The following is a 25,166-nucleotide window of genomic DNA, read 5'->3' on the forward strand; positions in this document are numbered from 1 at the left end:
AAATATTGAAACAATTGGGCATCACAATCATGTAAAGAGGTTTTTTTTACTTATTATACACTATATCGTGCTCAAGGCCATGAGAAATATTAAAATATTTCCATCAAACATACACCCAACTTTATACGATACTTGACAGATCATATCAGCTCATCATGATTCAGCAAATTAGAATAAAACGTTTATCTTTTAACTAACATATGTTAGTTATCTGTGTTTTAACATACATCAAAATTCATGCTGCAAAAAAAGCGTATCAAATCAACTTGCATCCTTATCAGTTTAGTTGGATAGATATTGTGCGGGGGAAAAATTAAAGGTCCCACCGAGATTTGAACTCGGATCGCTGGATTCAGAGTCCAGAGTGCTAACCATTACACCATGGGACCCCATTCGATAGAGGGCGGTGTATGCAAGCTTTATAAATGTAATATCTGTTATACAAATGAATTAGTTTTCTTTTCTCGGCCATCAGTGCTGAAAGACCCATTCATGTTTTAAAATGTTTCTAACGAAGTTTACACATTATATCACTTTCACTCTCGACGCATGTCTAATTATCAAAATTCACTGAAATGAACACACCTCTTCAGAGAAATGTTATGAGTGTTATGACTGTGCCATATAAGGCTATAGTGCCAAAGGCGACCAATGAAAAGCTTACAAATACACAGACATGTGATCGCTTTAGTGTACATACAACATGCAAAATTTGTGACAATGTACTGAGTACGCGTTCACCAAAACAATTGAATGTATGTCTCATATGTGTCAGGCTTCTTGATTGGTTAGTCAGAATTGGGACGCCCCCGTGTAATGGCAAGTTCACGCTAAGTAACGTCTCAAGGCAGCTGATCGTCGTGTGGTGAACCTGTTACAGGTGAGTTTGACTTTGTTTACCCTCAGTAACACCCATTTTGTTACCCTTAGGGCCAAATGAATCGAAGTGAAATGAACAACATGGGGAATACGAAGTAGTTGTTGGCTTCTGTGAGTTTGAAGTTCCCTACACTGGAAGTGCTCGGGAGGCTATGGTGTCCCAACTTTAGAAAAACGTCCTTTAGTGACCCATTTCTACCGATTTTGAGTATCTAATCACACTAGAGTGATTGTGCAACTGAACTCGTTTGCAGAAGTGAAACTGTTCATATGTTGTATGACCCGCCATCGCTAACATAAGTTTAGTTGGTTAACTCTTGGCGTGGTGCGTCCACGACCCCACCCACGTCTGAAGTTTTCACAGCTGATACGTAGTGTATATACCTGATGTGTTCACACTCGTCAGTGGGCGATGTCAAACGCCACTCAACAAATATTTATGATTTTTTTTATCCTTTCAACATCTGCCCTCCCCCTGGTTTCTCCCCTCTTGATCCTCTCGAAGTATCTCTAGGGGACCCAAACTTTCTGAGGCGCTAATAAACTTGTGACCTTGTACTATTGTAGATTTTCACATCCAAAATGTTTGCTGTGTTGTCATTGGTGTTTTTTGTCGACATCATGCCTATTATTAAAACACCATGTTTTTAAAGTAGTGTGACGGCAAACACACCAACATACTGTATCAAATTTTAAACCATACCTGAATGTCAATGTTAATGTTACAAAATGAAAACATGTCCCTAGACTGTGGATTATTAGAATACAAATGTTGAAGGTAAATTGCTGATCCCATTGTATATTGTTTTATAGGTCATCAATCAATATATCTGCCATGTATGTTTTCAAATGAATGCTACTTCAATCAGTTGTTGTTATCACCAGGTGAAGCGTTTACGTTGACCAAATATCCAGATAAACAGGGATAATCATCAACCACAATACTAATTGTCATTATAGATATACAACACAAATTTAAGAACAAAGGCACAGTACCCATTCCACCATTATTACTTAACTTAGAGTTCAGTGTATTTGATCAAGTAACTGAGAACATGTCGAAATTACCCATAAATCACTTGACACCATTGGTGACCGAAAGTTTCAGATAATACATGTATATAATGCCACTATTGTTGTTTATGGATAGACTGCATAATTTGATTAGGTTATATAGCATTTACACATATATTGTAATTATTAACTTGGCATATAGGAGAATAGGATACTGACCTGTCATACAGGTATGCAAATCACCAGCTAAAGTTAGCAGATAATTCCATGAAAGGAAAGCTGTGTTTTAGTAGACGATATCAAACTATTATCACCCAAACTTGATCACACTCCTCAATGTAAACTGTAAATTGTATTGCAAATATGTATTTTCATGTGCTGCCCCACTAATATTGCATTTTCATGTTGCCCCACTAATATTACATTTTCATATGTTGCCCCACTAATATTGCATTTTCATATGCTGCCCCACTAATATTACATTTTCATGTTGCCCCACTAATATTACATTTTCATGTTGCCCCGCTAATATTGCATTTTCATATGCTGCCCCACTAATATTACATTTTCATATGCTGCCCCACTAATATTGCATTTTCATATGCTGCCCCACTAATATTACATTTTCATATGCTGCCCCACTAATATTACATTTTCATATGCTGCCCCACTAATATTACATTTTCATATGCTGCCCCACTAATATTGCATTTTCATATGCTGCCCCACTAATATTACATTTTCATATGCTGCCCCACTAATATTGCATTTTCATATGCTGCCCCACTAATATTACATTTTCATGTGCTGCCCCACTAATATTACATTTTCATGTTGCCCCACTAATATTACATTTTCATATGCTGCCCCACTAATATTACATTTTCATGTTGCCCCACTAATATTACATTTTCATATGTTGCCCCACTAATATTACATTTTCATGTTGCCCCACTAATATTGCATTTTCATATGCTGCCCCACTAATATTGCATTTTCATATGCTGCCCCACTAATATTGCATTTTCATGTTGCCCCACTAATATTACATGTTCATATGCTGCCCCACTAATATTGCATTTTCATATGCTGCCCCACTAATATTACATTTTCATGTTGCCCCACTAATATTGCATTTTCATATGTTGCCCCACTAATATTACATTTTCATGTTGCCCTTTTCATATGCTGCCCCACTAATATTGCATTTTCATGTGCTGCCTATTATTGGAACAATCTACATGTTGAACTAGGATATTAAGACTTGTCCTTTTCAAGAACACTTTAAAAACCTCTACAGGATTTCTCATTCAGCACCTTGAAATATTACCTTAAACTAGATTCGAGTACTTTGTACTGTTTTGGATTGATTGATTGATTGATTGATCAATTAGTTGATTGATTGATTGATTGATTGATCATGATCAATTGATTGTACTAACTAGCATATAAGATGTAGGGATACCTGTATCATTGGTCAGCTCTGATGAAGGGATAATATTTGGTATTTAGTCAGAATTGTGGAAATGAATTATATATATGTAACATCCCTTGCCATACTACATAAATTTAGCCCTGGCATAATATTGTAAAACACCTCTCATTGTACATGTATATCAAACATTTCTCATTTACTAAATGATAGTTCCATCTTTATAATGTATATCTGGTGTTTACCAAATACCATCAAATGTTTTGCTTCAGTTGTGAGGTCCAGTTTTGGACTGTTAATGGTGGTGATAAATAATTATGACCAAATAAAAATATGTAAGATTATTGTGAAATAACATGTTTTGTGCACCTGTATTTGTTTAAATTTGATTGTCACAAACATTCGTTTAATTAGTGAAACCTCAAATTGCTTAGAATCCATGGTATAAATGTTCAACAATTGAAAACACTGCATTGACAGGGTTGCCATGACTTGATTGTTTATACAACTAAGGTCACAGAGTTCATACTATATTTTATTTACTCGTATTACTTTACATAATGTTTTCATTCACTTTTTAATATCACATACAGTCACTACTGGTATATAGGTACATGTTTTACAATGAGCCTTTCATCACAATCAAATATATATACATTAATATGGACTTTTGTATTAAATCCACATTAAGTGTGACTAAAAGTATTGCTCATTGCTGCCTTGATTTAGCAAGTACTGCAATGTTATCAATATTTTATAAAACTAGAGAAACTCCAAAAAGTTGGCAGTTTGTGTAGGTCATCATTATTTTCTACCCAATGTCATAGATTTCACTTTCAGTATAATAGTGTTGATTTCATACTCTATGCACTCAGTTTGGTTTCTTGAAACTTTGTTTATTAGTTTACAAGGGACACAGGTCATAAACAAAAAATACTGTTTTTTTGTTGTGAAAAACAGTACCTGAGATATCTGCATTTGCTTCAACAACTAGCGAGGATCAAGGTGCAAGATTGGAGAATGTGACAAATAAAACTGTTCAATTCAAGGATTAGTATAGTTCCTATACAGTATCATTACCATTTACACCTCCACTCACATTATAGTCAAAGTCCTTACTCTAGAAGTCCTGAGATGCATGAGATGCAATTTAAAATTCATCCACAGCCACCCACATAGTCACTAACTTCATGTCTTTGTTAAAAATCAATCACAAAATTCTAACTAATAACACAGTCCTTCAAAAAGTTAGTGTTTATTGGGGGCAGTTATGTAATGCCAAAATATGGTATATTTGTCAGCTCAGGATGCTACTTATACACAGTTTACTTATGGCACTATAGCAGTTGGGGTTCACAGATTGATCATGAATGTGCTGATTTGGGGACATTGACCAGATGTGGTTTAGTTAGAAACCACATTGACATCCAGAGTATTCAAAGATGTTCCTAGTACAAAATATTCATCTCATTAAGCATTTACAAATATTGTCCCCGTTTAATCCATATAAACACAATATCAAGTCAGGTATAGCTTTAGTAATCAACCAAGGTTATACCCAATCTGTCAAGTCTCTATAGTTATGGTGTTTGTGTTATAATGGCCTTGTACAGCGTTATGTGCCATGGTGTAGTTTCACAAGGTTTGGTTGCATGTAGTCTGGATGCCAACTGTGAATAAAGGTATAAATCATAATGATACTGTATAGGAGGAACTAGACTAGGTTGCATGTTATGTGTCAGTTTATACATACAAGAGTTGTTAAGCTATAACTGTATTGCTAATGTGTATGTTGAATAGACCAATGGTGGTTTTACTTGTAACTGATTATTTGGACTTACATCCTCTATGGAGTTTGAGGTCAGACTTTGATTTAGTATGTTTTGTTGTACAGGTGTGTACAGAATGCCAGTAGTGGAGGTATGTTCAGACTGGTCAAGTCATGTGACTTTGTTACCATCCATTAACACCCACTTGGTAACTCTAGTAACTCATTCATTGGGGGTTTGGTTATGACATGTATTATCAGCTATGTAATGTAATGTAACTTTGCTAGTACAGTACAACTTAACAGGTCTAGTACAACTATTACCATATTTCCAAGGTTGGTGGTACATATAAAATGTGAATTTAAAACTCAGAAACTCTTCATGAAAAGTCTTGCGTATGTCAATGATTGAAATTGTGAGACATTGTGAAACTTAAGTACGTTGTTCAAATGGCCTTTATTTTTCCTAGAAACACAACAATGGTGAGCACAAATAGAAGTATCTATACAAAGCTTGTTCTTGAGGTCACATTAGGTCAAATAATATGCAAATGATGTAATAGCATTGGGTCACCAGTGTGTATCCCATCAAAGCTGTGCTATTCATGCATGTGTCTTTATTCATGTTTGTGAGCCCTGATAATATATGAAGCGTAAATATTCAAACCTTGATAGGCTTCTTTACACTATAATGGAATTTTAATGATGTGGTAAAATAAATTAGTCTCTTATTTGTGTCCATGTTGCTGAACAAAAGCCGAGGAGGTAACATTTAAAGTTAGTGGAAGTGGTTTAGGCTTTATAAGCAAGACGAGGTCAAATACAGTTGAACCTATAGGTGGCACTGATCCTATTTCAGTTCATGCACTGCAACCACATTTGATTCAACTTCTCTCCACTAAAACCCAAATTTTGTTGGAACCTTTCCCGGGAATCACATACAACCCAGCCAAATTTGGTTGGAATATTTCCGGGGAATCAATCCACTACAACCCAAATTTGGTTGCACCCTTTCCTGGGAATTTCAGCAGTGCAACCAAAATTTGGTTGTAACCATTCATACATTGTATGAATGCCTTCATGGAAACCAAATGTTTGTTACAGTTTGGTCGTAACCATGGAATCATAGAAGTCTCTCCACTGGAACTAAAATTTGGTTGCAACTAATCATGTTCATAAATTCCATGTAAGATTGACTGTTTATCTAGTCTAGTTCCTGATGGACTGTATTCATACTACATTAACTTGACACTTATAATCATCTAGTCAAGCCTGTGACTCGCACAGAATTCTGCGGTCTCACTTACAGTGTTCCTATAAACATGATGACATCATCATGTCCCCATGTGATTTTAGTTTAAACAGACTGGAGGTGGCAGAGGTGGAGTCCTGATTGGACATTGGACATAGTCAAAATAGCTGTATCAAATGAATATTAATGAGATATGATGACAGCCTGTCTGTCAATATGTGATGGATTACTACTGACATGTGCCATTTGCGCTTCGCTCATGATGGGGTTAAACCACATTAACGTCTTGAGTCACGGGCGTGACTAGACAGTATAAGTGTGAAGTTAACTTTGTACAGAATATTATCTCAAACTATTGTGATGGTTGTGTATTATATTACCAGTATCCCTAGGTATTGTGGTTGTTGTATTGTAGTACTCCTAGGTATTGTTGTTATAGCTCAGTACCCCTAGGTATTGTGGATGTTGTATTGTAGTACCGCTAGGTATTGTGGATGTTGTATTGTAGTACTCCTAGGTATTGTGGATGTTGTATTGTAGTACTCCTAGGTATTGTTATAGCTCAGTACTCCTAGGTATTCTGGATGTTGTATTGTAGTACTCCTAGGTATTGTGGATGTTGTATTGTAGTACTCCTAGGTATTGTGGATGTTGTATTGTAGTACCGCTAGGTATTGCATCTTCGTATCTTTGTCCATAATAGACAGTGTTTACATATAGAGTGGAAGAAGATAGTCTATACATCATATGGTAGTATAAATGGTTTTGTAAAGTTTGAAAACCAGGAATAACAGAGAGTAGAAAGTGTTGTAACTACCATACTCTCCCGCCATAAACAGGTATGCAGGTATAATTATATGGAAAGGAGAAGAGGTTGGGTCAATTTGACTAATTACAGTCTTAACAATATTACTCATATAGATTACAAATATCTGCTGTTGTGTTTGACTAGTGATGCAAGACACAGTGTTACTGTGGTTTATTAAAGGTCCATTGTTGTAACTTTTATGTCTTTTTTATTTCCATAGATACAGTCTGGAATGTAGACATTGGCAGTAGACCAATCACGGGATATAGGATTTTTTTTAAAAGAGAGCTTGAGAAAGTTTTAAACTTTTGGATTTCATCCCATGTTTGGATTTTGTTCACCTAATAGACCATCCATATGTTACCATAGAAATAAACAGACAACATGACCCACCAGGAGTCACAGGTAAGCTGAGAAGGCAAAGCATATTATCTGTCTGTCCATCTGTTTGTCGGGATTTCTGTAAGGTTGTATGTGTCTGTCTGTCTGACTGTGTCTGTGTCTGTGTCTGTGTCTGTCTGTCTGTCTGTCTGTCTGTCTGTCTGATTCTCTGTTTCTATGTGTAAGTAAGGTTTGTATGTGTCTGTGTCTGTGTGCAGAGCTTATAAGCCTATTCAGCAGCTGAGCAAAGGGTGATACTGACATTGTACATCTCCAACTGACAATCTACTGTTACATGTAAGGTTTAATGGATATTCACACAGCACATAGTGATGCAAACACACTATTTTGATCACATGATCTCCTTGAAATGTTCCAATATTTGAAGTTCTATGATATACCTATATGTAGTTGGAAAGTTAATTCCAATCTTTTAGTTTTCTTGGGAAAAAAGCTGAATCTGTGTATTAAAGTCACTGCTTATGCTCAGTCAAATATGATTGCCATGTTGATGTCTTGACAGGAATAGGTTATGGCCAGCCATTATACCTCTCACATGTACAAGCTAGTACTCAAAACAGTTTTACTAGAAGGCGAAGGGGCTGGGAGGAGGGGGGGACTCATTTTATCAACAGTTCCTTGACAGTTCCACCTTCCTAGCCATAAATACTGACTGTTCCCCCATGTAAAATAGTTTGGGATATGTCTTCAACAAATTTTCTGTTTCTCAAGACCCAACTGATCCTATATTTCTTAGATCTTACAAAACACACTATGTCCTCAGTGGTCAAAAGGTATGTATGACAAGATATTAGTTGCAAGATGATAATACCACAGAAGCATCTGGCGGGAAATTATCATTTATTACAGAATTTCAGGACTTTTGATACGTCAAGTGATTCACAGTAATGTCCTTTTTCATTTCAATTTGCATTTATGGTAAAATCATTGAGTCTGTTAAAAGTATGAGTATGAATTGAAACCATCAACATTATATACACACACATATTTAATATTTTTTGCTTTAAAAAATGTCACCATAATCTGTTGTTCTACATAGCCATTTACAATATTTCTTTTTTCATTGATTAATAACATGGCTCCATAGCAACACTCAAAAATTGTACCAGCAGAACAGTAATGAATAACATCTCTTCAAATTTTCAAAATGAAAATAGGAATGAAAAAAACACGAAAATGAATAATTAATTATTTAACATAGTTTTAAAACTATGTTATGTTCCAAAAAAATGAAAATGTGAAAGAAATAAAGATATGACTGTGAAGTGCAAGGAGTGTAAAACAAATTTGTGATATTTTATGATATTAACCTTGGTTTTACTATAGGAGAAAGGCCCTGCAGTTATCGTAGAAGTCACTCCCTCTGTGCCGTTTTCAGACCTCAATCATCATGACGACATTCCAGATTATGTAGAAGTAGCACAAGAAGTTGAAGTAACAGCAGATGACAATGATAAGATAGAAACTGATTCCAGAAAGACTGGTAAGAACTTCTACCCCAATATGCAGTATTGTAACCTCTTGCTTGTTAAAATTGGAGAAGCTTTAATGTTTGCAAAGACACTTGGTACAGTCTGTTTACAGAAGAAGAAGATGTCAACAAAATAATAATTATGTTTATTGCTCCAAACATAAAGGCCACTAATCACTTATTTTACAAACATGAAAATATAAACAGCTTAATTAAAAGAATCTCGACAAAACCAAGCTTTCCAATGTCTGTCCTGATGGTATTCAATCTCTGTATTTAATATCTTTTGAGTTGAACAATTGGTCAAAGCAAAATGAACATATGACATTATACCGTTCTCATATCATGACACCGTGACATATTACAATTGTTATTTATATTATACCAGGGTAGTAATCCTGTGAAATCAATGTTAGTTTTTACATCATAATGCTCCCAGTATGAAGTCTGCGTAATCATACAAGAAGCATATGACATAAAACTAATGTTGATTTTGTGAGATTATATATTTATCACATAATTAAGAAAATCCGTATAAGTTTTCTACAATTTTGAATAAAATGTTATGAATACTATAACATTTCATCTCACTATATTCTCATCACATATTAAAAATGGCATCTGATGGCTATGCAAATTACGTAATCGTTTACTTTCACCTTTTGCAAGGTTAACTTATGATCCCAGCCTATGATCGATGGGTTAGATTCTAGTACTGTGGTTTCTCAGTCAAAGTTGTCGGATGTAGTGTTGTGATATAACATCAAATTTAGTTTTAAAATGTAAATAAAACATGTTTGAATATGGCGACATTTGTTTTGCATTTACATTCACTACATTCTGGGATTCTCAAGTTTGGAAGTAAGCTGGGGACTGCTACACATACAAATTAATCTTCAATCATTGACATTTTGGCAATATAATTCAATACAAATTAAAGCACCTGTACCTATGCATATCAGACCCATACCACCAAAGGATATATGTAAAGTATTATGTATATTTATTAGTTAAAGTGCATGGTTTTGCAAAAATGTGATTGTAGAATGGCAGGAATAAGTCGTACTGGACAGTTGAAAGAAAAAAACTCAGTAAACAGGGGTGATTGAGGTTTTTGATCTATCCTGTTTGATGTCACACATGTGAAGATTTACACATATTTATGTGATAAAATGACTATGTGACATGATATTCTCTTATAACAAGAAATATGACATTTATGCCATTCTGATGTGACAGCATAACATAATGCCATCATTCTATGACATAACATTATGCCATTTCATATGACGACATGACATACTGTGGTGTAAGGGATGTAGATAAGCAGGAAAGCTAACAAAAACAACCTGGCTACTTTGTAATGTATGTTTTTACTGGCTACATTTTCAGGACTTTGTTTAAAGATTGTTGTTTCAGCCAGTATATTTCCAGCATTGGCAGATTCATGGGTCTCATTCATAGATATCACTGCTTATTTATAGCCACACAATAGCTACATGTATTCTTACATTACAACATGGTATTATGCTATCTAATATATGACATGACATGACGTATGCCATTCTTATATGGCATGACGTATGCCATTCTTATATGACATGACATGACATATTGCCATTCTTATGTGACATGACATTACGTCATTCTTATATGACATGACATATTGCCATTCTTATATGACATGACATATACCATTCTTACATGACATGACATATACCATTCTTGCATGACATGACATGACATGACATGCTTTCACATGACGTTATATTGTGACATTCATGTACATTATGACATGCCATTCTTACAGGACATTACATGTTATTCTTATAGAACATGACATGACATTTTGCTATCCCATATGACATTGCTTGATTGATTGATGAACTGTTGCATGTCTTTCTATAGTGATTACCCACAATGCAAAGCAACAAACATGGCATTTGATTACCCACAATGCCATGCAACACACTCAGCATATAGATAGAGTAGTTGATGTTGTTTGTCAATATTATGTTTTGAGTAGATACATCCAAACATATATATATATATCTCATAAATGTATTTGTCACTTTTATGCTTTGTTTAGACATCATTTATGTAACTAGATAACAATACAGGGGAAGTAGTAAAGTATTTGCTATTAAAGTTGTGATATGCAGTGACAAGATGCCTTCACAAATCTCTTTATGGCACCCTAGAAACTCATCAATAAGTATGAATGATGTTTTGTTGTGTTCTGCAGAAAAATTTGCTCTGGCTTGTGATAATGTAACAATTTAGGCATTGTCATGGCAACATAAAAATGATATTTATTGTGTAGGAGTGATACACCATATATGACACAGACATTTTGAAATACATAGTATACATTAAATTAGGTGACAGTTTCTAAGCAAGGAAGTAGTTGGTATGGTCTATAGGAAGTACTAGTAGTTGGTATGGTCTATTGCAAGAATCTTTGATAACTTGGGCTTTTGATAGCTGTCATTGAAACTGTGCAACTTAGAACTTTATGGTTTGGTTTACAGTTACATGTAAACATAGAATTACTATAGTGCTTCATACAACTTCTGTACAACATAACCGTAAGATGCCAGTAATGGCAGTCAATATTTTCATTAACTTTACAATTCGTGAACAAATTTGGAAAGCCATGTATGTCCACATCTGTTAAACTTACTTACTTACTTGTAATTTGTGACATAACTGAAAAGACTTGTGGTATTTTTTTCTTTTACGCAATTGTTTCACTATTCACTGTTTGATCACTGTTGTAAGTATAATATATAACATGTCAGGATTGAAACGTAAACAGTTCAGTTCTAATTTATTGTTTGTAGTATATCAAGTGAATATGTTATATACTTATATATATTATATATGTTTATTGTACAGGAAGTAGGTGAGTGGGGTTAACAATTGATAACAAAGCAATTCACTGTTGTTGTCATATCAGAGGTTGTCACATATACACCGACAGCTACAGGATTCTACATGTACACATACAAGTACAATTACAGTGCAAAAAGGAAACAATTGTTGCAAGATTATATATATGCTCAAAGGCAGTAATTTGGCTAGCTGAGATGGTAATTAACATACACATTAATGACCAATAATTTGGCTAGTTGAGATTGTAACACACAATAATTTGGTTAGGTGAAATTGTTGTTTACTTGATAAATATTACTTTTATTGCTTAACAGCTGACTGTATAACTACTGGTAATTAAGTAGTTGGTTCTTCCTAAGATACATTATTGAATCATTAATGCCAATTTCTGAATTCCCTTATCAACTGTGATAACTGCCATTTCAAGTATAACCTGGGTTTTAATATCTTACACTAGCAAAGTGCATTAATTTCAGTATTATCAGTTGTTCTACAGTGCCATTGGCAGTATTTTTTTAAGGATGGTCTTCTCCATCTCAAAGTCTTTATATTTGTACATATGTACAGCAACAGCTGTCCGGGTCCCACAGTTGATTTATCGAAATACTAGTATCAGTTTGTTTGTTTTGTTTTTGTTTTATACAATTACGCCGTAATTACAAGTTGAAATGGCAACCTTTCCATGTCATTTGCAATTTTGTTTTATTGAAATGATTATTTTAATTAAAGTTAAATACTTTCTTGAGCTCTGCCACTGCCAAACTGGCCTGGCAACAATTCATGTTTGCAACACTGTTGCATATCAAACTATTATATACTTAGGTTTACTTTACTTCAGTGTATTCTGCTCTGCTTTTGCCATGATATCTAGGTTCTTCCAGTGATAGTCCAGGTGCTGTTTTATACTATGTATAGGCCCTGAGTGACAAGTTTTGATGCTGTCAATACAATGTATGAAAAACTATAATTATGGTTGACTCCATAGCTATATAAAGAAATGAATATTTAATATCTACAAAGTCACTGCCTTAAGGATTGACTTAAAACAAAGCCAATTAACTTAAGGAACAAAAATAAAGAACTGCAATTTTTCTCCCAAAGAAAATTTAGATCTGATCGTCACAAACAGTATCTTTCCCAAGCATCTTGCTCAAAACCAGGATACCCTGCAATGTTTTGTGTAACATACAAGGACTTATAGCATTTGTTTTGGTTTTATTTTTGAGCATTCACCAACTGCAGTGACTTTACAGTGAATGGATAGACACAGAGGTATAGCAATCTGTAAAGACAGTGAAAAAATAAAACTTTCAAATATGAAAAGTATTTATGAAATTATTAATGTAAAAGGTCTTTCACAATGAGTTAACACTGCAGACTTATAAACTAAATAAATATGCGACTTTTCCCCCCATTTGAAACCTATTGCATTACTGGTTTGTACATGTACGATGTCATCACGAACTTCGCATTTTCCCACGTATCTTGAACTTGACCGTAATTTATTTCGACCTGATGTGAACCGTACAACGGCAGTGTTACTACCACACAACAATTGTATCATTCCGAGATACCTCGCTGTAACGCAATGTGATTGTTGTTTTACAAGTGCAATTGTGCGAATTTTGATATCAATTTGCAAGTATGTAACAATTTTGCCTTAAAATGAAATAATTTTCATTTTCCGATCGAAAAAAGAAGAAAAACTACCTGAATAGCGTAGGACTACATTCAGGAAGTAAGGTATAGCTTCACCTGTGCAGCATCACGTAACCGCAGCTGTAATTGGTTTGTCAATAAACGGTTATTTATTTCCATTTCGTCTTTTTTGGTTGCAAATTCGATAAAAATTATGTAGTCTCGGAGATATTGTAGTCTTTCTTGTAGATGTATAGTGATTACTTGCTAAATCGACCGGAGGGTTAAGTTTGTTGAGTATATAACGAACGAACGGGGTTTATCGAAAGCGCCAATCACAAGAGGGCTTACTAGCTTGAACGTGAAAATGCTAATTATTTCCGGCTTTATCACTGCGGTGTAATACAGTGCTACCAAGTTTCCAGGAGGAAAGATGGCTTCGAGTCCTGAGACTGGTAAAAAGAGTTTGGATTTGCTTCTCCAAGCCGGTACGTGTAATAATTTGAGTATCAAAGGGCACAGTTTGATCAAGCGGGTATTATGCTGTATATATGTACTGTATCTAAAATTTGTGTTGAGGAGATCGCCTGAAATATTCGCGTCAAACTTGAAACCAGGAAGTGTTTTTTTGCAGGCGCGGATACATTGTCCATGTGCTCAGCTTCCTGATTATCCGACAGCAAATTTCTCTTGAACTTTCTGACTTTTCTTAGAAGGACTGGGGTAGATTATTTTGTAGGTTAATTGCTTATCGTAAGGATGACTTATTTTACTTGATCCCCGTTTTTATTTTTGACAAAAAATCGCCGAAGTATCGAACCAGGAAGTGGGTCTTCCTGTATATTTTCATGCTGAACCCGCGCTTTAAGTCGAATGTTTTCATTTGAAAAGTGACAGCATTTTCCTGGAGATGGCGTCATTCCGATATGTCTGTTATCAAAAGTATAAATAAGGTAGATATATCGATCATGGGGTGGTGATTTTCATAGAGCTTTTTACATATGTAATTTGGTACGTTCACCGTGTGTACTCGTTCTGGCATACCTGATGCGTTTTCACAAAAACAACAGACGAATCGACGAGAAATACCGGAAGAGCACAGAGCGATGACATTCGGCTAGTGTGCTGTTATAGTCTAACTTACGTCAAAGGGACAATTCTTGTACGGCTTACATTTAATATTATATCGACCGCTGTTGCGATCATCCTTATCAATTTTGTTCATAATTGGGTTGAACTTCGAATCAAGATAAAGTTCAAGTGATATTGATATGCTACTGTAGCTCAAGACGCGGCGGTCGCCGGTATATTTATACGGCCGTTTGTGTGATCGTTTGACATCAACAAAATACCTCTAGAAGGGCCACAATTCCACAAATATTACAGAACCCATATTAACTATAATTATATCCTCGGATGATTTTCTTAACGTGAAATATATTTGACAAATAATTTGTGTATGTGGCCAGTAATCCAGCAAAAAAATAGTTATCTTTTTTGTCCAAAAAAGGGAGAGAAAAAAACAATATGAGCTTTTACAGACTAAAACCTTACAAGTTACACACCTTTTCAAAAACTACCAGATTACCATTTTATGTTACAGTATTCCAAATTATGAAATCACTAATTTTCTTGCAATGTTAGAAATCAAGTGTTTTAGCACAACTTGAAAATAAGCAAGGGTTCAAATTGTGTATGTGTATGCTAAATTATGTGAACAATGCAGTCAAAATGCACTAACTTGATTGGTCTATACCTTGTTGCATTTACTTTAGTTTTTTCCAGGATAATGATAGGGTGCTTCATAGCCAAATTGGAGCTAAATTTGATACTTAAAAAAATACATGTTATTTTATTTGGTATAAAACATGGGTGGTTGCCTTTGTTTTATTTATTTTTATTTTTATGGGGGGGGGGGGTAAACATGTTAACACAATGTATAGAGTTAGCTGTACACCCTTACCAAGGGATACAAGGGTTTTAAACTTAGATTCTTGTATGCAGTGATATCAAGCAAAGATCTCTGCAGATCATATCTCATGAAAAAGTGCAGTGAATGGTGGAAAAATGTATACACAATATCCATACTAACAGTATTGAAATTGATAAATATTTTCTTGACAAAATGTTACTGAAAGGTCAAACTGCTGCTCCTGCCTGCTGCACTGTTACTCACATTTAAAGCTTTTCTGACAGGAATGGGATGCACATTATGTAAAAGTCCACAGCTTAATTTAATAAGTATATGGAAATTAACCTCAGATTTGATTTTTCCACAAAAAATGGTTGTACTTGTCAAATATATCATAAGTTTTTATAGTAGTTCATAAAATATATTGTACTTTTAACTTTCATTTCATTTCACAACTCAATACAATGCCAATCTAGTGCTTGTTTTCATGTTATACTGTTTTAGTTTTGTCTTGCACCCTCAAAGATGCAAACCCTTACTTATCAGTCCTTGAGGTTGGATTGTACTCTGAGATATTCAAAACTGTCAATACCCATGGAATGAACTAAGTTTACTCACATGTTCATAACATAATTTGAGTTTTGTAGTCAAGATAATTTGGCAGCAAATATGCAAATTAGCAGAGTAATTGTAAAAAAAAATCAATGAAAGCCCTTCAGGATTCTTCTCAGAAATAGAGTCATGCAGCTGTGGTAATTGATCCAGTGTTTTTTGCTAAGGTTGTGTTGGGGAACCCCAGTAACAAAAAGGGGGAAAGGAATAAAGTTGGCATAGTTAACAATACATTATACATTATACCATAAGTTTGGTAGGGCACCCCAGTAAAATGACAGGGGTACTTGGGTAGATTTTACCTGCTTACTGCCCATAACAAAACACTGATCAAGCTGTATAAAACTTTGTTGATATCACTAATTAACACAAAGTTAGTCCCGAATAAAGCGAGTATAGATGAAAAAAATGACTTGTAAGTTGTACTGAAAAAAACCCCAGACTGTTTGATTTACTCAATGGTGCATGTGACTCATTTTAACCTGTTTCTCATACTTGTACTGTACAGTACCTGTATATTATAGTAAGGTGTCTGTATGAGCTCCATGTTCAATGGTACATACACTACACGCTTGAATGGAATTCTCCAATTTGTAATATTATATGAACATACATAGCTGACAGCTGTAGGCAGTCCTATGTCATTCTAAATATGTATAATAATTGAAATGGCATTTCTTGTACCTCAGTTATTGACTGTGTTACTCAATACAGTACCCTTCCAAATACACTCTTGCATCCTACACCCAGCTATGAACCTTGAGGTTCTGCTTGTTGTCATGGTTGCACCTGCCATTGGCAGTAACATTTACCAGTAGAATAGTAAAAAGGGTATATTTATTGATCTTTGAGGTCGAAGACCCATGTAATGTCCTATTGCTTTTTACACTTCCTGAGTTTCTCTTATTATTAATCAGTGTCATTCAGGAAGTATGAATGGACTAAAGTAGGAAATCTATTGTAAAGTTTCAAGGTTTAAGGTTAAAGGTCACACTCCTTCCTCTACATTTTGTAATAATTGTGTAGTCCCCAAAGTATATGATATACAAAGTCCTATACCCATTAAAGCCATTAACACTGCTTAAACTGATATTTTGTTGTGACTCTGAAAGCCTCAGTGTGACTATAGAATGTCAATGTCTTAAAACTATAGATTGACTGGGCAACAGATACAAGATTTCTCTTCAAGCTATAAAAATGGGGGTTCATGTCAGGTTAGGGTTTTTGTAATTTTATTTTTGAAGGTGGATTATGTCATGTGTGGTTTCCGTTTTATTTCCAGCATCTGCTTGTGAAGGCAAAGACATCCAACGTGATGTAGACATTTCTGAAAATAATAATGAGAAGTGTGGTACTATATTAGCAGCACAAGCACTGCTTGATATATCACCAACCACTAATGGTGAAGAAAAAGTGTTCCCTCCGAGCCAAGGTATGTTGTAATATTGTGTAGATACAGAAAGAAATAATTTGATAGATAAAAGTATGTAGATTCTTAATAGTAGAATTAAATGGTCAAATGGGTCGTACAGTGTATCAAGACAATTCTAAAATCAAATGAGTATCTGTTGATGAACTTGATTATTTTCAGTATATAGTCAGTTATGTTACAAATAACTGTGGCACTTTTTTCACCACTTCTCATTGATAGGCTAACATCCAATAGTTTAAACCCACTTTGAATATTTCATAGAATAAATATGCATGTATTAGCCTGAAGCTAACAATTTTATTTGCATTTGAACATTCATTTATTATTTTTGTTTGTATTTCAAAACCACAATATAAGTTAACTTGACTAACAATCTGTTGTTTTGACGACTGAAATGGTAGAATACTGTGATGGATGAAGTATCTAGCTATCTGGCATTGATATGTGTATAATTATAGATATATTCTGACTTTTCTTTTATAATTATGTACATGTAGGTTCTGCCGACTGTTGTCTGGCATTGATCTGTATAGAATTATAGATATATTCTGACTGTTTTCTGTTAACATTATGTACATGTAGGTTCTGCCGACTGTTGTCTGGCATTGATCTGTATAGAATTATAGATATATTCTGACTGTTTTCTGTTAACATTATGTACATGTAGGTTCTGCTGGCTGTTGTCTGGCATTGATTTGTGTAGAATTATAGAAATATTCTGTTTTCTGTTAAAATTATGTACATGTAGGTTTTGCCGACTGTTGTCTGGCATTGATTTGTGTAGAATTATAGATATATTCTGACTGTTTTCTATTATAATTATGTGCATGCAGGTTCTGCTGACTGTTGTCTACCATTGATCTGTGTAGAATTATAGAAATATTCTGTTTTCTGTTAAAATTATGTACATGTAGGTTTTGCCGACTGTTGTCTGGCATTGATTTGTATAGAATTATAGATATATTCTGACTGTTTTCTGTTCACATTATGTACATGTAGGTTCTGCTGCATCAAGTCCAGATAGTGGAATAGCAACAGAGGATTCAACCACAGTTGTAATTCATCATACAGATGACTTAAGAATACATTGTAAGTATTATTAAAATGGTTTGTCAAAAGTGTGAAGTGTGGCAGCTAATTTAACTAACAACTGGGTACTGTAGTGCTCCAGGTCTCTCAGGCTGTGTGTATATAAACTGACCCTTTGACCTTTACCATAGATTTTACAACAAAATTGTAGTAGTGCACTATGAATTATGGAAGTGTATTCATTAAGGCACCATTCAAGTATCCATATCAAAAAATAGTATTAGATAAAAGCTGTTGTCAAATCAGTCTGACCTTGTCTCATATCAAAGTCTCCATACTTTGTAGAGTTAGTCCTCATTAGTTTCTTGTAATAGTCAAACAACAGCACTTTATGCTGTAAGTAGTGAAAGTATAGTAATGATAGAATCTTAGTTTAGACACAAACTAGATTAGAGCTACAATTTCACCTGGTCATCTTTAAAGTCTGTCAGAATATCAAACTGGTTTCATTTTAGAAAATTTGAGATTCTGTTTCAATGGACAGTATAAGAATAACAAAATTTGATCTTTTGAGACGGAATAATTAAACTTTCAAGTCTGAACACAAAATTGTTTCAAAATGTGTGCAGTTACTATGACGATGTGAATGCTACTTGCTGCCTCAACTAATGTGTTTGAAGTTAGAACACACCTACCAACTTAACTGTATATGTCTCTTTTTTCATTATTTAGAGGTGATTAATTTTTGCTTTGTTTTGTACATTACAGCAGCACTGACAAATGTACCATTTGTCCCACCTTGTGCAACCCCACAAGTTGCCATGAGACCTGGTAAGTAACTTATAACTACTGTGTGTGTGTGTGTGTGTGTGTGTGTGTGTGTGTGTGTGTGCATATGTGTGTGTGCATGCATGTGTGTGTTTATGTGTGTTGATGTTTGTATGTGTATGTGTGTGTGTATTTATTGACAAAATCACACTGAAGTCACAATGTGCAAAGATTTGTTTAACCTTTGTTCTCTGTTATTAACTTGCTGTGTGTGTTAAATTGCCATATCTGAGCTGGCTTTTGTTTTGATGTTTGTTCTTTGTTATTAACTTACTGTATGTGTGTTTTATTGACAGATCGGGTCATTCAGGTTCATCATATGATAGATACACCCAGTGTTCATGTAATTCACTTGGACCCTGCAACAGAAGAAGTGCCAGTGACAAGTAGTACAAATAATAATTCCTCAATGGAGCACCCTATGCCACATGCAAAATTAAAGAAGGGGGGCAGTAAAAGAGGTATGTGAAATGAGTATAACTGTTATACAATTGTTTCTGTCTTGCACAACCATGTCTCTGATATTCAATGGTTAATCTCTGCATATTAGCATAACCATATCTCTGACATTCAAACCTAATACAAAGTGACATACTATAGGGGTCATATGCATGTTACTTTAGTATCCAATATGAGAAAAAATATCAGCCATATTTGTCATTAAAAATCATGATATATCTCTACCTATTGTAGCTGCCTGTCTGTATTTACAATGGTATCAATGTAATGTCTGTATTTCAGGACGGAAACCAAAAGCAAGACCAGAATCTCCAATAGACACACCAACAGTCAGGATAGGTCGAAAAAGCAAAGAAAGTGAGTTGCTAAAATCATTACATAACTACACTGTTTAGGGGCAACATCTAAAGTTCAATATAATATATCTAACTTAATTGCTTAAGTTTGGGGGGGGGGGGGGGGGGTTGGCCAAATTAATTTTTCAACCGTCAAAAACGATTTCACGTCACACTTGGCAAATTTAGTACGATTTCAAAGCTGCTTTTACCTATAACACTGTGTACACTCGGTCCGATTTATCAGCAGTACACGGTTAAAATGGTTTTCTGTTTTTATTTATAATTCAGGAGTATATCGGAAACAGGAAGTATATAGTACGAGTTTGGAATGATTTTCAATTTTAGGTTAGTTAAGTTAGATTGGGGGCGGGGTGGGGTCGGTGTCTGAGACCTAATTTAAGCAATTAAGTTAGATATATTATATTGAACTTTTGATGTTGCCCCTTAGTGCCTGTAAAATCTATGAAGGGATCATGCACATTTTTCATATTGGAATAATATCAACAAGAATTCCCCAATGATGTTGGACAGGGATAATATAGGTTACTGATTCTTACACTTCAAGAATTAATGTTTTAGATTGACATGGACAAGATCCAAATGTTTTTTGATTGTTTCATCTGAAGAGTTAAACTTGCTGTTCTACTAACTGAGTATGTTAAGTAAGTAATAGTAACTATGATGTCTGTGACATATCAGTTACATGTAGACAAAACAAAGTGAATAATGTTATGATGTAATTATTGGGTGCTACCAGAAATTGCCTGACATGATAAATGTTCCTATCCAGGACTCAACATTAACTTTTTTCTGTGGTAGTCTTAGTGGGTCATCACTTTCAAAAAGTGGTAGCCCAAGGATGGTTACCAGTAGTCCCATATTCCTGAACTGAAAACTGAGTTCCTCTATTGGAAATATGTGTGTTCTAAAAATAATGTCCATAAATCTTCCATCCTTTAAATCATCACATAATCAGTGAAAGCCTTAGTGGGCTACCAGCTGCAAATTATGGTAGCCCCCATGACAAGAATTGGTAGTCTGTGGACACATGACTACTGTTAATTTTTGAGCCCTGATACCTAAACGGACCAAAGCTATAATAGAGTTGTTACTCTTATATCAGTACACATGTCAACCAAACTACCATGATACTAGATAAGGTTCATGTCAGTCATTATTGACCACATAGAATAACAACTCAAGTTGGCCCATGTCAAATTATGATCAAAGCTATGCATAGTACAAGGATGTCATATCTTATATTGGTAGATACTACTCCATAAATCAGTCAACACGATGTGAAGTGTTGTCATCTGTTCTTTCTTCATAGTCTTTGTGCATACACACATTGAACAAGCCTAATCAGACATCCTTTGTTTTCCTTTGAGCAGGTCACACAACCTATTTGTGGGAATTCTTACTGGAATTACTTCAAAACAAAGATACTTGCCCAAGGTATATCAAATGGACACAGAGAGAAAAAGGCATTTTTAAGCTGGTAGACTCCAAGGCAGTATCAAGGCTCTGGGGTAAACACAAAAATAAACCCGACATGAATTATGAAACAATGGGCAGAGCTTTGAGGTGAGTGTACTGGCTGTATAGACAACTACTTTGATAGTATCAGTGCTAGTGTACTGGCTGTATAGACAACTACTTTGATAGTATCAGTGCTAGTGTACTGGCTGTATAGACAACTACTTTGATAGTATCAGTGCTAGTGTACTGACTGTATAGACAACTACTATGATAGTATCTGTGCTAGTGTACTGACTGTATAGACAACTACTTTGATAGTATCAGTGCTAGTGTACTGGCTGTATAGACAACTACTTTGATAGTATCAGTGCTAGTGTACTGACTGTATAGACAACTACTATGATAGTATCAGTGCTAGTGTACTGACTGTATAGACAACTACTATGATAGTATCAGTGCTAGTGTACTGGCTGTATAGACAACTACTTTGATAGTATCAGTGCTAGTGTACTGGCTGTATAGACAACTACTATGATAGTATCAGTGCTAGTGTACTGGCTGTATAGACAACTACTTTGATAGTATCAGTGCTAGTGTACTGACTGTATAGACAACTACTATGATAGTATCAGTGCTAGTGTACTGGCTGTATAGACAACTACTTTGATAGTATCAGTGCTAGTGTACTGGCTGTATAGACAACTACTTTGATAGTATCAGTGCTAGTGTACTGGCTGTATAGACAACTACTTTGATAGTATCAGTGCTAGATGTATGATTGTCTTTCACAATGTAATGTAGACTGTTGTTAGATCCATTTTATATTGTTCCACTCTTACAGGGGGGGGGGGGTGCCTGAGGGCACTCTGACATGGCATATCTTACTAACCAGTGTTATGTATACTCCCATGGTGTGTATATATAAAAATGAGATTAGGTTTACATAACCCTGATTAACACAGCATTGTCAGTCATGTATAGTCCTTTATATGTATCATGTATGTGTGGATGTATGTATGTATATATGTATGTATGTATGTATGTATGTATGTATGTATGTATGTATGTATATGTGTGTGTATGTATGTATGTATGTATGTATGTATGTATGTATGTATGTGTGTATGTATGTATGTGTGTGTGTATGTATGTGTGTATGTATGTATGTGTGTATGTATGGATATGTATCATGTATGTGTGTATATGTATGTATGTGTGTATGTATGTGTATGTGTGTGTGTGTGTGTGTGTGTCCTAAATGTATTGAGTTTTTACTGACATTCCTTCTTGTTATAATTACAGATATTATTATCAAAGGGGAATACTGTCAAAGGTTGATGGACAGCGACTTGTGTACAGGTTCTGTGAAATTCCAAAAAATATTGTGGATATTGACTGCAGCTAGAACCAGTTTTAGTTTCAATCTTTTTGTGTTTGTGTGATGAATCCTTTCAGTACTGGAAACAAATCCATACAATGACTCCAGCAATGAGGAAGAGATTAAGAGAGTAGCATTGTGCTGGTTACGTTTCATGTGTTTACCACTACATTACACATAGTCAATACAACCTTGGTATCATTGAACTAACCATCAACAGAAAAAAAAAGACAGCCACAGCGAACAGAACCACAACTTGTGAGACTGAAATGTTAAAATTGAAGTACATACATATATTAATTATTGATATTTCAAGTCAGTACTTCAAGAACAGAGTTAGTGTATGGTATCCTGAAGAACAATGCAAAGGAGTGACATGTTTGATAAAACTAAAGAGTGTGAAATACATATTTTCTAAACTGCTGCATTTTTAGATGTTGATGCGTTATCGTGTGAATGGATGTATGCATGTTAGTTTGTTTGAATATTCATTTTTTGTTACTTTCCTTATTAACCTTCAGCCAATATGTTAATGTCAGGGACATTCAAATTTGTCAAAAAGTTGAAAACTGAGACAAAAATAAACTACTGCACATGTTTTTATTGCCTGACTTTCTATTCACACTAAAACCATAGGGTTTCTTTTCTTTCTTTTTAAACAAATACCTAAGGAAGGGCTTGACAAGTCAGATTGGTAGGAGACCATGGATTGTAGTGTTTTATTTCCTATAGTTAACATATATTTTTGTGATTTATTGACGTATTTGACTAATATATATAGTGACCATTTGGACTCACCAAACCCATATCAATTCAATGAACTGCCAGTGTATGTAACCATCATGTTCATTCAGTAAGTTTCCTATTTTTCAAGAAATGAATTATCCACATCGTAACCTGCATTTCCTACTACTTAGAGACAAATTCATACCAGAATTCTGAGTTTCTAACTTTAGTATAATTTAGACTTCCGTTTTATTCCATAAAATGTTCACCATGTACATAAAAAGACAAAGAGTCAGACATCCTGTTGTTGTTGTTGTTATTGTTTGTGAAATATATAATTTGTGTTATTTTACTTTGTTCCGCCTCATAGATTTAAAGATATTATATATTTTTCTTGATTTCAAAGTAAGGCCAATGATGAGATAACCAGAAAGCCTTCCATAAGCATGGAAATGTTTACGCAACAGTAATAAATTTTTGCCTGACTTTGACTTCATTGTTCTTTCATGTAGAAATAACATGTTTTTAAATTTAGTTCTTCATTTCCTCAATCCATGTAATTTGCTTCAAGCTCTGTAATTTTATGACATAAGAAATAATCCAATTTGTATATACAAATATTTAAATGTCACATGATTGTAGCTGACTTTGTATACAATATGTGCTTCCAGTAAAAGACAAGCAGAGATGGTTAACATAGTCATTTCAAATGATCGTTAAAGACCCCTGCATATATTAAGTTTAAAAAAAAAACAGTTACCCTTTTAACTAGTTTCAAATTTGAAGCAATACAAATTTGCCATAGTTGCTATTGTTGTGTATGTTGTTTGCAATGCCAGCATAGGATGCTACTTTTTCCATTTTTCTTGTCCCTGTCTTTATTCACAGTTTGAAAATAATGAATCAAGCTGAACACTTAATAGAAATAGAGTCTAAAAACAATGGTTTGTAAATATCTGATAAGCTTGCTACAACAGCCTTTGTGTTTTGCTACCTGTAAATCAACATATTTTAATAAACTTAGACAATTTCATGGACTGAATATTTTGTATTTTATTGCTGCAACTTAAGTCACATTTGACTAAAGTATTGACTATTGCTAAAAGAACTACCAGGTGCAAGTCTGCATGTGTCTGTGGTTTTGTGAGACCGAAGTATTGCTATAGACATTACCAATTACAACTCTGTGTATGTGTGTGTGACCAAAGTTGCTTTTGATATCACAAAGTGCTCTGCAAGTATGTATGTATGTATGTATGTATGTATGTAGTGTGTGTGTGCATGTATGTATGTATGTATGTATGTGTGACTGAAGTATTGCTATAAGTATCACATAGTGTAAGCATGTGTGTGTGTGTGAATGTGTGAGCCCTTGTCTGCATATGTGTGTAAATGTGTGTGTGCAAGTGTCTCT

General features: G+C 34.6%; 1 protein-coding gene and 1 non-coding gene across 3 annotated transcripts; one reads left to right on the forward strand and one right to left on the reverse strand.

The window, feature by feature from the left end:
- Nucleotides 1-317: 317 nt before the first annotated feature.
- Trnaq-cug (transfer RNA glutamine (anticodon CUG)) lies at nt 318-389 on the reverse strand. The gene has a single exon. It is a non-coding gene; the product is annotated as a tRNA-Gln (tRNA).
- Nucleotides 390-718: 329 nt separating this feature from the next.
- Nucleotides 719-24,781, forward strand: LOC144438568 (ETS-related transcription factor Elf-2-like). 2 transcript variants are annotated; one of them, XM_078127652.1, is made up of 10 exons: nt 719-880; nt 7,374-7,558; nt 8,882-9,038; nt 17,366-17,515; nt 18,515-18,604; nt 19,313-19,375; nt 19,669-19,833; nt 20,114-20,188; nt 21,561-21,753; nt 22,951-24,781. In XM_078127652.1, exons 2-10 carry the CDS (start codon nt 7,538-7,540, stop codon nt 23,051-23,053), a joined length of 1,017 nt encoding a protein of 338 aa, XP_077983778.1. In that variant the 5' UTR covers nt 719-880; nt 7,374-7,537; the 3' UTR covers nt 23,054-24,781. The 2 variants fall into 2 exon arrangements, with proteins under 2 accessions (XP_077983778.1, XP_077983779.1); XM_078127653.1 differs by lacking the exons at nt 719-880; nt 7,374-7,558; nt 8,882-9,038 and adding an exon at nt 13,977-14,047.
- Nucleotides 24,782-25,166: the final 385 nt, after the last annotated feature.

This window comes from Glandiceps talaboti, chromosome 8 (assembly GCF_964340395.1).
Source record: "Glandiceps talaboti chromosome 8, keGlaTala1.1, whole genome shotgun sequence".
Taxonomy (NCBI): domain Eukaryota; kingdom Metazoa; phylum Hemichordata; class Enteropneusta; family Spengelidae; genus Glandiceps; species Glandiceps talaboti.